This window comes from Stenella coeruleoalba (assembly GCF_951394435.1).
Source record: "Stenella coeruleoalba genome assembly, chromosome: X".
Taxonomy (NCBI): Eukaryota; Metazoa; Chordata; class Mammalia; order Artiodactyla; family Delphinidae; genus Stenella; species Stenella coeruleoalba.
In genome coordinates this window covers 27,957,454-27,972,588 of record NC_137152.1, presented here as the reverse complement: position 1 = coordinate 27,972,588, position 15,135 = coordinate 27,957,454, and the positions used below count along the sequence as shown (strand labels likewise).

At 44.4% G+C, this 15,135-nt stretch overlaps 2 protein-coding genes across 2 annotated transcripts in view; one reads left to right on the top strand and one right to left on the bottom strand.

The window, feature by feature from the left end:
- PRRG1 (proline rich and Gla domain 1) overlaps window positions 1-15,135 on the bottom strand; it is a 255,606-nt gene that overhangs the window by 208,189 nt on the left and 32,282 nt on the right. The window contains exon 2 of the mRNA XM_079910184.1: window positions 14,434-14,495. The gene's annotated coding sequence lies outside the window, so the exon portion shown is untranslated. The remainder of the gene's footprint in view (window positions 1-14,433; window positions 14,496-15,135) is intronic.
- Window positions 7,789-8,355, top strand: LOC307180223 (ferritin heavy chain-like; the record flags this gene model as incomplete). Its single annotated transcript, XM_079910332.1, has 1 exon — window positions 7,789-8,355. One exon carries the CDS (start codon window positions 7,789-7,791, stop codon window positions 8,353-8,355), a length of 567 nt encoding a protein of 188 aa, XP_079766458.1.

Here is a 15,135-nt window from a genome sequence, read left to right as displayed (position 1 = left end):
TGAACTAGCTGTATAAACATAGGTTACTCAAATTCTCTGAGCTTCAGTTTTCACATCCGTAAATCAGGAATAATGATATTTGCCTCCCTGAACTTTGAACAGAATGCTGTATATTGAATATCTCTCTATGCACCAAGTACTCGAAAAGAGCTGATTTACTTTCTCATCTTCTTTATGGTTAGATAATGTGACAGCAATCATTGTAATCACATGAAGTTGTATTTCAAGAGCATGACTTCACCAAAAATATATAGATTAAAATGGCATGTTATGTTGCTGTTTTAGTGAATGGCACATTGAACATAAGAAGCAAATCCCATCTTATAAATGGACAAAAGTTCAAATGATTTCTTGGATAACAAAAAGCTTCCCCACCAAATACACAAATATTTGTTCTTATGATCACTGTCATGTTTTTGTTCAGTTCTGAATATCCACTTTCTCTGCAAGAAATTTACAAGTTGTCCTATGAATTGTTTTCAGAAGGGACATAATGCAATTGGTGATCAGAATACATAAGAATTGAAGATAAATTAATTGGGAAACTTGGGATCATTGTTAAAATGAACTTGTGTGGTAATATCTTTCTGACTTTTAAGCAGGAAACTTTTGTCACTGATACTTTTTACTTATGGGCTAGTATTTGCTCTGAAAACAAAGTACTTGCCTGTAAAAAGAAACTACTTAATGACACACAATTGTGTATGAAAATATCAGATTTAACAGACATGTGCTAGTTATCATGTTAGGGTTTTTTTGCAACATATGATATCTTATTTCTCATTTTATCCTCATAAAAGTGAATGAAGCAAAAATTATCCCTATTTTACAAAAGAAGAGACTGAATTCAGAGAAGCTAAGCTATTTGCTCATAGACACTTAGTGAGTTTCTGGCAGTGCCAGAGTTTAACCCCAGAGATTCAAACGTCAAGCACAGCATCCTTTACATTCTACGACTACTGCTATGAAAATCAGAAATGCTGTACTGGGTCAGATCAGTGATTTATTCAGCTCTCAATGCCGGTGCTGGGAGTTACAGTATAACATGGAGGCCAGGGTAAAAAGCTGGTACTCCAGGACAGAGATCAGTCCCGGGAATCAAAAGTCAGAAGGCATACCTGATTGAGCATTTGAGAAAACTTAGTGAATTACACCAGGCAAGCACACACATGTCTGAAAACACACAGGACAAAGCATGACAGGCCAGACCAAGCAAAGATATGGGAACTAGAAAGGCCTAAATCCTAGACACTAAGGCAAATATGCAGGAATCTGGAAATTCACAGAAACCAAAGGGCCAGGCTCAGTATTTAGGAGAACAGACAGATGGTACCAATAACAAGGCAGGTTCAAAACCAATGCAGCCCATTTCCTGGCCAGGTAGCTTCTTACACACTTTAACCAGGACGACAGATAGTTGTTGAAAGAGCCTCTCTCTCTAATACTGATCTCAAAGAACAGTTTGAAAGTTTTAAAGCGTATTCTATCTTTCCTATCTAATGCCAATCAAACTCTTTTTTTAATCTAAAAAACACAGGGTGAAAAAAACAATCAAACATTTAGACTTCTATTGGTTGCACAAAGACCACTAGAGGAAAGAATTAAAAAGCACACATTTATAGGAAATTCTGAAGCATTTTTGAAAAATCACAAAGCTTGCATTTATGCTCAGAGATGATTAGGCAGAAGGCATTTCAGGATGCTGGGAAAAATCGGCCCTTAACAAAAGGTACTTGTCTCTAAAGGAATAATAGCTAAAACGCCTTCAGCTTATTGTAGTGAGAGCACAGACAATGACATCATAGAAACAGCATAAATCACAAAGCACTTACTGCTTAATGTCATCATATGGAAGCACATTTTGCTGAGGTACATATAATGGATGGGAACACTTTCTCCTTAATTACATGTGTCACAGGGACAACACGCACTATGAGAGATGCTGATCAGTGAATCTCAATGGAGCTCAATCTGCCCATTTCTCAGAGCCACGTCTTTGAAGTATACTTGATAAAATAAAAGTACCTTGTCTTTCGTCCATGTCATAATCAGAGATGCCTCGTACCCTCCCCTGATATACAAAATACGGCTACGTTAGGTGGGGCAGCCTAGCCAAATGCATTTATATCTCAAAATTCACATTTCTTGGGTCTTTGTTTAGAATAGCACACCCTAAATGCCAACTCCTTGCCCAGGCTTTCCTTCCACTAAGGCTTGGGCTCTGAGCATACTCAAACTGCCTTTTCCATGTCCAAGTCAGCATGGCTCTTGAGCTTACAACAAAAACAACAAGCATAACAGCTACTAATTACTGAGCAGTTACTATATGTCAAGCATTGTGCTATGCGCTTTATCTCATAGAAATAAAGGCAGTGTTCTTGCCGCTGTCAAAGGCCAACCCCTCCATTTATGCTCTGGATTCTATCTCCTCCTGTTTTCTCTTCCTTGATCGCTCCTTCTCTAACAGATCACCTCTGCTGACATATGAACATGTGCTACAATTTTCAATATTTTAAAAAAGAGATCCTTCCTTGATGACACATCCAGCTATCATCCTCATTAGTCTATGCTTCTTCATAACCAAACTTCTCAGAAGGGTCCAATTCAATGGATATTTCTGCCCTCACTTTATACAGTTGACAATGCCCTCCTTCTTGAAACCTACGTAAAAGGTAGGTTTCCTTCTTTTATTTTTGCCATACCTCTTCATCTCCTTCACTGGTTCTTCATTAGCCATACCCCCAGAGACTGATCCTGGACACCCTCATTCCTTCTCTTTCTAAATTCTCTCTCTAGGTTATGTCATCCAGTGTCATAATCTTAAAAATACAGTATATTGACTACTCTCAAAAGTATATCCCTGGTCCATAATTCTGTGAACCCCAGACCTGTAGAAAAACTGCCTATTTGAAACTTTTATATTCATATTCCACAGGCACCTCACATTTACATCAAAAACTAAACTTTGCCATTCCCCAAACTTATGCCCAAGTCTACTCCTCTCCCGGTTTTCTCCATCTCAATAAATGGTACCACTACAGAACCAGTTGCTGAAGCTAGAGACCAAGGTATCATCCTTTATCTCAATCTCTACATCTATCATCTTTACTTATTTATTTATTAGTAGTAGTGTTAACAACACTTGTATCAATAATAAGAGGAGATAGCCTTCTTGAACACCTAGTATGTGCCAGGCACTGTGCTAAGTGTTATAGCGTATTAATTCATTTAATCCTCACACCAAGCTTTTGAGGTATGTACTATCATTATTCCCACTTTATAAATGAGAAGACTGGAGCCACAAGATGAAATAAGTTGCCTGAAGCCACACATCTGTTAAATGATAAAGCTTGGATTTGAAACCAAGGCATCAGGCTCCAGAATCCATCCTTTTAGCCACTACACTAGGCTGCCCTATTTCAGTTTGATTTACAATGTGCCTCTGTATTTATTATATGTTTTGGATGGGCAGCTGCCCACTTGCTTAGGGAAAACAGCCTTCAATGACAATCTCCCTGTGATTCAGTTAACCTTCGAAGATATACATTACTACATACGTAGAAAGTTAAGCTCAAAAAGGTAAAGTTTATATTGCGGAACACTGCCACGGAGACTAAGACTTCCCAGAAACAGTAGAGTAAACGCATTGCCCTGATGGCATCGGGGGATGACCTACTATGATATGATTTTGCAGAACTTGCTAGGTCCTTGCTGGCTGACCCTACCCTATACCAAGAGGCTCGCCAGACTGTGAGTTTGTCCCCCGCCAACAGCAGGACAGCGCTGTATCATATTTCCCCACGGAAGCAGGCCACAATGTGCGCTCCAAACCAGACAGCTCCCCGCCTACAAGCGACTGAAGGGTGTTAACGTCCTCACCACTAACTCAGATGCTTCAGCATCACAGGGGGGATTCTACTGTAAGCAGCTGAGTTAGTATTTTCTTTTTATTTTTTTTTATTGTAATGCAAGTGCCTGACCTTAAGCTTCACATTGCCTAGGCACCCACATCAGAGACAGCTATCTTGAATAAACACACTGCCGGCTACAGGACTAGAGGAAGAGTCAGGCGGCCCCGCCCCAGAAGCTTCCTTTGTTTCCGAGATCTCTGGTCCACTGAGGGAACTGACCACCTGACCACTTGTTTGTCCCTTCTGGCATTGTAATTCCCGCTCATGTTTTAAATTCACCAATAAAGACTGAACCTGTGAACCCCTAGGCATCCCGTGCTAGACCCCAGTCAAAGAAGCCCAGGCCTGCACACGTACTCTTTCTACCCATGACCTCGCTGCGTGCCTCCACGCATGCCATGTGTCCTCCAGGACCTGTGAGTAATAAATCATGTTTTTTCTTCAAAGTTCTCTGATGGCTGTTACTGAAGTGTGTCTTGCAATCATAATAAGAACCACAAGGTGGCGGGGTGGGGGTGGGGGTGGGGGGGTCCAATCACAATACTGGCTCCCAAAGGGGAAATGTCTGTGAGGGCTGCCTCAAGCAGTATGGCCCAGGTGAGTGCCCCAGGCATTTCTGGACAATAGCATCACTACTGAGAGGCTGAGCCCACCCCCAAGACTTCTGTTGTTTACCTTCCTCCTGGAGGGGTTCTTCCTCACCCCTCCTTGGGTCAAATGGATCCTTTGATAGCAGTCAGTAACCACAGGACCACACCTAGACTACAACTCTCCACAAGAGAATCACAGTCTCTGGCCACACGTGACAGAGGAATCATTTGAACTCCTTCTGCATGAAGAAGTACAACTGAGGTACTGGATTTTTGAACAACACGTTCTCAATCATAAAGTAACGGTCAGGAATGCACGGAGGACCAGGGATGATCCTCATCGCTCTTTGCACTCGTTTCTCCAAGAAATGGGTCTGAGTCCATTGCTGGCCACTAAGTGCAGAACATGGGTGGTTTTCGGACATGTCAGCCCCACCCCTACCCCAGATTAAAAACTCAGGTGTGAAGATTTACCGTCCACATTTGAGAAGTGTGGTTTACTTACACCAAACAGGTACACAGAACCAGTAAGCAATTTGGGGGGATTTACGTGCATCAAACTGTGGAGAGAGGGAGACGGGTGGTGATCTTCACAAGACATCACCAAGTACAGTCTGGTTGGGAAGAAGCATACACACGTGTCAATGGTTATTTGGAGAATCGACCAAGGGACAGGAGTTTGGGAGAGAGGTGCTAAATAATTCTCTAGAAAACTGATTTTAGTCTACGTGGAAAGGCAGGCCAAGTCTCTGTTCTAACCCTAGGATGAAATATTGATTACCCCCATTGAAAGAGGATGAGAGATCACAAACTTCAGAGGAGATGTCACCTATCAATTAGACCAGCAGAATGTAAATCAAGAACAACCCAGCTGGAGGCGTTGGCCAGGAGGCACATGACAGGAGTGATGCCCAACTTCAACGCCCTCGTCCAGCCATGGTCAGGGGCTTGGCGGCCTGCTGAGGAAAAGTTTTGTTCCATCTCAAACTGTGGTCCTCCACAAATTTTCAAAAATTTACTTAAACTTCTTTCCTAGTAGAAGCTGAGCAAGAAAAGACTGTCCTGTATGGCCGCGTACGGGAAACCTGGCCTTGCTGAAGGTTGGGACTGTGCCGAGAGGAGGGCAGGCGGGTAACTGAGCTGCTACAGAAGCAGAACAGCTGTTTGTCTGCACCTCTTTGTTCTCTCATTATGGAAACCTGGGAGAGGCCTCAAGAAACCACATGACAGTGTCCTGTGTATACCCCATTTTATTGACTGAGGTCACCAGGGGTGTAGCTGAGAGTCAGATCTGACTTTAACTCCAGGTTCCACATCATCTTGCTCAAGAAGTTTATATCGCAGACTTCAGTTTCCTCGTGTGGGAGATGATAAAAACAATCCTCCCTCACAGAATCGCGAGGATTAGTGAGAAGGCAGGGAATCACCGGGTCTGGTGAGGACTCATCAAATCTTTCCCTGGGAATGGCACCCTGGTCCCCTTGGTTAGCCGGTGCTCACTGCGGCCAGGCTCCCGAACCCTGCCCTTCGTGGAGAGCGCTGCCCCAGGGCCTCCCGAGGCTGCGTTTGGGAGCTGAAGCCATTTTCCACCCCCACAGATGGCTCAAACTGGTTGTTCCAGGCCTTTCTGAGCCCACTGTTGTTGCTCCTTTCTCTCTCTCTACTCTTTTCCAAAGGCGAACAACTGCTCAGGGAATGAGGTGCTCAGCGCCCGGCGTGCTGTGTGGTGGAGAGGACACACACAGGTCTGGGACTCCCTCCAGCCTACAGCCCTCACACTCCAATCGGGAAGGCTAACTGGTACAATCCCTGGACCATCTCCCTAGCTCCGCTGCCAGCTCTGGACCAGTATCCTCCTCTTCGGGGGAGCTGCCCCACACAAACACATCCTCCGGTTATGTGGTTCCGGGGCCGTCCCCCGTTCCTACGTGACCCACATCTCCCTCACCACAGCTGACTGGTTCAGGAGTCAGCCAGTCCCACTCCCACCCCTTACGCCTCCTGTTGTCGGCTTAAGGCCGGCCACCTGAGGACCAGCCTGGGTTTCTTCCCCAGCACTGAGGGAAACGGAAAAACTTACTCCTTGTGCTTCATGGGTCTTTGAGGGATTTTTCATTCCACTCTCCATGAGGGAAAAAGGGAGCAGGACTGATACATATTATTGATGGATTTAGCAAAAGAAAGAAGAGCAAGATGATTCGGCTCTATCTAGACTGTTTAACTTTTGCATCTGCATTTCCACCAAGAGGAAATGCTATAAGCTTACAATGGCTTATAACCCGTAGTCAGCCAGAACTTCCTTTGGGTAACTAGTCAGGGTAGGCTCACTGCTGTCACAAATATCCCAAGTCTTGCTGGCCTAAGACAGTACATTTTTATTTTTTGTTCTTACCAAGATCCAGTGCACAGTGGTGCTGCAGGCGATGGGGTGATAGTCTCCTTGTGTCATTCAAAGGCTCAGGAAGGGAACCCATATGACAACAGGTTCGAGATAACCGCAGACCCGCTCAGCAGAAGAGGAAGAAACAAAAGAGAACGACACGATCTATTACAGAAGAGATACACGAAAGTCTTCTAATGTCAGAAAATGCCAAGCTTTGGGCACTTGGGATGGTCCCTATCTTACCTACAAGCTCCACACCATGTACCCCAAATAGAAAAGACTCCCTAACTGACACACTGAGCCCCTCCATTCGCAGGAGAAGACTGTTAGTGAAATGGCGTCCCAACTGTAGATCAGATCCATGCCAGTTACCTTGGCTGATCACATGACTCCTTTACTCCCAAATACGAATGGACAAATGGTTGCCAGATACTTGAGGAAAGTGAAAGAGAAGATCATGATGAACAAACAGAACTATTTCTGGAGAAGAAAACAACTATAATACAGGAAACGGAAGAGAACATTACCAAAACTTACAAATTCATATTCTCAGAATTTTAAGGAAGACAATGGATTTATAAAATGAGAACAGGGTGCTATAAGAGGGCGCAACTTGAGGACAAGAGAAAGCCCTTGGAAACAGAAATATTTTTGCAACGTTAAAAACGTAATAGATACCAGGTGCGTACGTCAAAGTCACCCTGCCTCACCCAGCCTGTGACGCAACGTGCGTGCAGCGTTTGTGCCCCGCCAACGCCACGCGACCTTTCCCGGTAACAGGACCAGGAGCCCACCGCCTGACACCCAAAACGAACACCATTTCCGGTCCACCCCAGAGCGGCCGCCCTCTTCGCTCCGAGGCAGCTACCGCAGGCCCCGCGGCTTCACCTTCACGCCCGCCACGATGCCCTTGCTGTCCACCTTGCTGCTCGCGCCGCCCTCGCAGGTGCGCCAGAACTACCACCCCGAGTGCGAGGCCGCTGTCAACAGCCATTTCACCCTGGAGTTCCACGCGTCCTTCGTGTGCCTGGCCACGGCCCTTTACCTCGACCGCGACGACGTGGCCTTGAAGCACTTCACCCGGTTCTTCCTGCGCCGCTCCCGCGAGCACAGCATGCGGGCCCGGTGCCTGATGCGCCTGCAGAACCAGCGCGGGGGCTGCCTCGACTTCCAGGACATCAGGAGCCCAGTCAGTGTCAACTGGAAGAGCGGCCTGAAGGCCATGAAGTGCACCTTGTTCCTGGAAAAGCTCATGAACCACAGCCTGCTCCACCTGCACCAGCTGGCCATCAACAAGAGCGACCCCCACCTGCACCGCTTCCTGGCAACTCACTACCCCAGCCAGCAGGTGGCGTTCGTCAGCGAGCTGGAGGGTCATGTCACCACCCTGAGCATGATGGGGGCCCCGGACGTCGACCTGGCAGGGTCCCTCTTTGACAAGCTCACCCTGGGCGACAGTGACAAGAACTGAGCGTGGACTGGACTTCCCCAGAGCCACGGGGTGACCAGAGCGCTGGTCACCGTGCCTGCCATGCACATGGCAATAGTGCCCTGGCAGAAGAAGTTCACTTAAGTTTTTTTCTTCCAGCTTTGCCACTTCTTCCAATAAACTTATTTGGGTCCTAAAGAAATAAAGGTCTCTCCTTGGTTCCTGTGTGCAAATCGCTCACTTTTTAAAACAGGTATCCAGGAGGCTCTCCACGCACCCATGCCCCACCCACATGCCGCTCAGGATCTCCACAGAGGGAGGGAGAAGGCATTCCATGGGGCCCTGGAGAGTGCAAAATCCATCTTCCCCTTATAAACAATGTGGGTATATAGGGGTGGTGAGGTGAGGCGCTGCTGAATGCGGGTGCCTGCGAATAGCAGGAGTATAAAAACGCGGTATAAAAATCACAGTAGTGTGGCTTCTGGAGGAAGAATGAAGGGAATGGGGTGGGACAGGGATTAAAATAAAGCGTCCTTAAAACTTTACCCGAAAGCTTCGAGTTTACTAAAATATGTAAATGTTAGTGTCTGTTGATTCTGGGAAGCAAGATGGAGACCCCAGAAGCCAGCTTGGCAGGGTCCCTCTTTGACAAGCTCACCCTGAGCAAGTGATAATGGTAACTGAGCCTCAGGCTGGCCTGCACACAAACACAGGGGTGACTCCCTCGTCACCATGCTGGACATGCATATTGCCCTTACAACACATGCAAATGTAGGTTTTTTTTACTGTACTCTTTCTTCCATTAAGGTAACATGGTACCCCAAACCCCAAATTACCTCAAAAGAAGGACTGAAAAATATAAGGTCCCGGCTGAAGGTCACTTTGTGATATTGAATATCAAGTAGAATAAAGCTCTCTGAATGTTAAGCCACGTTACTCTGACTCTGGCTGCTGTGAAGAATGTAGAGGATGAGGAGAGTTGAAGCTGAAAGGCCAGTTAAGAGATCATTGTAGCAGGCCCAGAGAGAAAATGGTGGCTTGAACTGCGTGTTGGTAGAGGAAATGAAGAGATGCAGACAAATTGCAGATGAACTGGATGAGTCTACAGGATCTGCTATATGGACCAGAGGTGAGGAATGGGAAAGGACAAAAATAATCTAGGCTCAAGTTTGGATCTGAACACCCTGGCTGCTGGTCGTGCTATTTATTAAGCTGGGCGTATTTGCAGGGGGACTCGAGGAGCTGGGAAGGCATGTCATGTAAAATCTGAGGTGCCTATTAGATACCCAAGTGGAACTGTCATGCAGGTAGCCAGAAAAATGAAACTGGAGCTCGGGGGGGATGTCAGGTTTGGAAAAATACATATGGGACATATTAGCCTATATATACATAGATGGGTTGAGGTCACGGAGTAGATAAGCTCACCAGAAAGGAAGTAGAGAGATGATGGCACAGGCGGCCCCAAACCCAGAGCAGCCAGCACTCAGAGGATGGGATGACACACTGGAACACCTAGAGAGCCCGCTGGTCCCGCTTGGACCATTCATTGCCTCATTCCAGACTGTGGCCACCTGTGTCTGCTCAGAGATTATCTCAAAAGCAGCCTGTTCTTAATCTCAGCATGGTCTCTGGTTTCTCCTTTCTAGACGTGGAGAGGCGTTAGCCTATTACCTTGTCTTCTTGACTATAGGTAGAAAGACAATTATTTCCCAGTAAAAGGATTTCCCAAGGAAACGACAGACCTGCTTTTCTATGTTTGGTTTTTGGTTTTTTTTCCGTTCCCCTTTTACAACTCTTCCCCTCTCTCAGTCCATTCTCTATTTCAGCAGATGAAATCTGTTCCCATGTAAACCCTAAGGCTGTCTAGGTCTGAGAAAAAATACTCAAAACATATAATTTCTTCTGTGTCCTGTATAGTTTACAAGGGTCAGAGTTAGAAATTTTCAGACTTCGTATCCTATATTCAAAGACACATGAGTAGCTTGAGTCATTTTAGAGTTAACTAGATTGTTTTAACATTTACTGAAATATGAACAAGTGTAGCTAAGGAGTAATTTCTTTCTACATTTCCCTATAACTCTGCTTCAATACTTTCTTAAAAATGAGGATTATGGTCCTTTGAGTTTAGTTTCCAGAAAATGGTGTTGAATGGTATTTCCCCCTTTACTCTTTTTAGTCAAACTTGTTTTTTTCACTCTTTCTCTGTCTGCTTTGAGGTCCCTGCTCTCTCTCTGATACAGTCTCAATACATACCTACATATACGTATACATATATATATATGTGTATATATATATACATATATATATATATATATATACATATAAACTTTTCTCCTCTAGATATGAGGAAGCACAGGCTGAGCAGCTGTTCATCAGTGTTTACAGCTATAAATTGACTGAAGATCCTTCTTACTCTCCTGTTTTGGAGAAGCAGTTCGGTGTCTTGGATCCTTCACCACAGGGTGACTCGATTCAAATCCCAGTTTAGCCACTTACGAAATTGGGGGAACTTGGGCATGTTATTTCACTTCTCTGCGCCTCAGTTTCCTCAGATGTAAAACAGGGATAATAAAAGTGTCAACCCCATTGGAGAAAATATTTGCAAATGATGCCACTGACAAGGGCTGAATATTCAAAATATACAAACAGCTCATACAAGTCAGTAACAAAAACAACAAACAACCCTATCAAAAAATGAGCAGAAGACATTTCTCCAAAGAAGACATACAGATGGCCAAGAAGCACATGAAAAGATGCTCAACACCACTAATTCTTAGAGAAATGCAAATCAAAAGGACAATGAGGTCTCACCTCCCACCAGTTAGAATGGGCATCATCAGACAATCTACAAAGAACAAAGGCTGGAGAGGGTGTGGAGAAAAGGGAACACTCCTACACTGTTGGTGGGAATGTACATTGATGCAGCCACTGTGGAGAACAGTCTGGAGGTTTCTTAAACAACGAAAAATAGAGCTACAGCATGATCCAGCAATCCCACTCCTGGGCATATATCTGTACAAAACTATAATTCATAAAGAGACATGCACCTCAGTGTTCATAGCAGCACTATTTACAACAGCCAAGACATGGAAGCAACCTAAGTGGCCATCGACAGATGAGTGGATCAAGAAGATGTGGTGTATATATATATACTATAGACTATTACTCAGCCGTAAAAAAAGAATGAAATAATGCCATTTGCAGCAACACGGATGGACCTAGAGATTATCATACTAAGTGAAGTTAAGTCAGACAGAGAAAGACAAATGTCATATGATATCACTTATATATGGAACCTAAAGTATGATACAAATGAACTTATTTACAAAACAAAAACAGATTCACAGACATAGAAAACAAACTTATGGTTACCAAAGGTGAAGGGGGGAGGCAGTATAAATTAGGAGTTTGGGATTAGCAGATTCAAGCTACTCTATACAATACAGATAAACAACAACGTCCTCCTGTATAGCACAGGGAACTATATTCCATATCTTGTAACAAACAATAAGAAAAACGAATATATATGTATAACTGAATCACTCTGCTGTACACCAGAAACATATTGTAAATCAACTAAAATTTTTAAAAAGCATCAACCCCATTGGGTTGCTGAGATTAAATGAGTTAATATTTTCTAAATACTTACAACAGTGCCTGGCACATATAGTACATATATTTGTAAGCCACCATTTATCATCATTACCATCATTTTCATTCAGTTACTTCTAAGTTCATTTGTGGTGTTTATGATTTGTTGATGAAAGGATTTCACATTTATACTTTGCCACTAGGGGGCTCTCTTGCATCTCGACCAACTGTGTCACTCTGCATATCAAGAAGGAGAAATCCTTCCTAGCTGCTTGGCTGCCAGCTGCTGCCAGGCTTCAGGGAGGGCAGATTGCTGTTTTCAGTGCCCCAAACTCAGGCCCAAGCCTGGAGGTGAGTTTTGCTGTGACAACCCTCTGTGGTAATTCCCCATTTGTCTCAATCAGCCTCCCCTTTAAGTCGGCCCCTAGAACAATTGTTTTGCTTATTCTTCCCCGACCCAGGTTGCCTGAGCCTCCCTCCTCTTTCCATCCTGAACTACAGTCCACTCCTCAGAGGTGGGAAAGACTGAAAGGATGAAAAGCTAATCCTGATCCCACCCATCTTCTGGATGTTGGGACCTGAAAAGGAGAGGAATGGGTGGATTGGAAGGGGAGAACGGGCAACAGGGCTACTGATAACATAATAACGAAAATGTATGTCACCACGCACTTGATTTAGCAAAGACGTTCTCAAGCTTTGCTGCACCTTAGAGCCACCTGGGAGTTTTTAGAGCTCTCAATGCCCAGGCCACCTCCAGGACCAATTACATCAGTCTCAGGGGCAGGACCACGACATCCCAGGTATTGAAAGCCAGTGCAAGCACACCTTGCTACTCAAAATGTGGTCCCTGGACCGGCAGGTCAGTGTCACCTGACAGCTTGTTAGAAATGCACAATCCCAAGCTCTACCGCAGACCTCCCGAATCAGAATCTGCATTTTAACAAGACCCCAGGTGACGAATAATATGCACATTGAATTTTGCGCAGCATTCTTCAGCATCCTATTTGTTACACGTGGCTGCACCTTGGAATCGCCTGGGACGCTGGAAAATAACACTGATGCCTCGATTTAACCAACTCACTCAGCCATACCCTCATGTAAGTACGGGACCAAGCACAACAAAAACATACCAAGCACAATAAAAACCCGAACAACAATGATTGAACCAACAACTATCGATCACACACACATATTTACATACCGGCTTTTGCGCAATGTGCTGTTTTGTCACAAACTGGTGTTTTTAGAGTACGGCTTGGCAAACTACAGACTGCAAGCCACATCTGGCCCCAAAGGGTTTTGATAAACAAAGTTTTACTGGAACACTGCCGCACCCAATCAATTACCCATTGTCTGTGGCTACATACGCACTAGCACTACAACTGCAGAGTCAGCCATTGCAACAAAGACCGTGTGGCCTGCAAAGCCTAACACGTTACAGGAAATCTTTGCCAAGCCATGTTTTACAGTAATTTGCCGCAAGCCCTGAAGTCATCTCAAGCCATCAAATATTTTAAACTTTTCACCTGTCTTTATGCAGCTCTTTGTCTTTTCCCGTTTCCTTCCATTTTTGGGTTGCTTTCAATGAATATTCTAGAATGGCTTGGATGTTTATACTATTTTATACACATCCCTAACCCTCACACTCCCCAGAATTGTAGTTGTCACCTTCCAGACTGACATCTTTGCGAATTTCAGCACGTCAACCTGTCAACTTTCTTTGTGTCTTCAGTTTCCTGGGCTCCACATGTGGCTTTGTTAATTAAGGGCCAGCAGTCATCTCTCTTCTGGGAGCATCAGAGTGGGACTAGCCATTTTGATTCTCCATAATCACATATTCGTCACAGAAGCTGTTTAAAGTGTACTCATTTTTAAGTTACTGCAATCCATTCCAATCATTTTTCTTACTGTGAGGCATTTAAGTTTCATTAATATGCAAAGCGACTGCCTTGCCTGAGGAGGAATAGACTCCTTCCCTTTCATCTGTATTTTAACGTTTATTTTTTGGTAACATTTCTTTTGGTTTACAACATGTTATATCTGATATTAACTATGCCACATGCAACGAGGAGATCTATTCTCTTTTTTTTTTCTGTGCGCTAATTCCCTGGGCATGATTGTTTTTTCTCCCCAAAGTTTAATTCTTCTATAAAGTTGATGGAGAAGTAAAAGTTCCACCTTAAAATATGTTTTAGAACCGTAATTCAAGAAACAAACCTAAAAGAAAACATTCTAGGAGGGAGCATTCATGCAGCTTTTGACATTTTTAGCCAAATGGCCCAATTAAAATAGCCAAGAATTTTTAGCCAAATTCTTTCAACAAATTATCCTGGATTCTTGGAAGTTTTCTGCGCTATGCTTGGCACTAGGAATATAATATGACTAGGGCACAGTTCCTGCTCACAAGCGTGGTGGAAAAGATGCACACACAGAGAGATACCACCCATCTATCTGAGTAAGAGCTAAAAGAGGGGGCTTACAAGGTGCCGTGTGAGTGCAGGAGAGGAAAGGGTAGAGTCTGGATCTTACCTGGGTCGAAGGCAACATCCGCTGTGGAGGTAACACGGAGTCTTCAGAGAGGAACTGGAGTTCTACGAGTGGAGAAGAGTGGAAAGGGTATTTTAGTTATGTTCATTTACTGCAGAGGAGCCAACAGAGTGGGAAAGGTTACAAATTCAGGAGTGGACTGGGATACAGTTAATGAGAGAAGACCCAGAGGAGACAGGGGAGAGGCAGTGGATTTACGTGACACAGGAGGAGGGAGAGAGTTTTCCCCTTTAGGGAACTCTCCCAAAACTCCTCTCTCAAAAGTAATCACTGGCTTACTAATTCACATCACAAAAGTCCTTTTCAGCACTTGCTCTGCTTGATCATTCCGCAGTTCTTAACAGTGTCCTTCTTTTCTTACCTTCCTTGTCCTTTCGTGGTTTACCTAAGGTTTATCTATAGAGAACTATATAAAGCGAACCATCCTCCTGCATTCTGCTGTTGGCCTCTTCAACCCTTGTTCAATATATATTTCCCCTCCAATTCAGCCACATCCATGGGCCAATCTTATTCTCTCTCTCTCTCTCTCTCTGCCCCCACTCCCAGACGCTTCCCTTGACTATGACACTTGCACAGCCATCTGTGAAACATCTCCTTCTGGATGTCGCCAGAAAACTCAGATTCCCCAAGTCCCCAGATGAACTCACTGCCCCTTCACTAAACTCCCCCTAGATTTGACACACC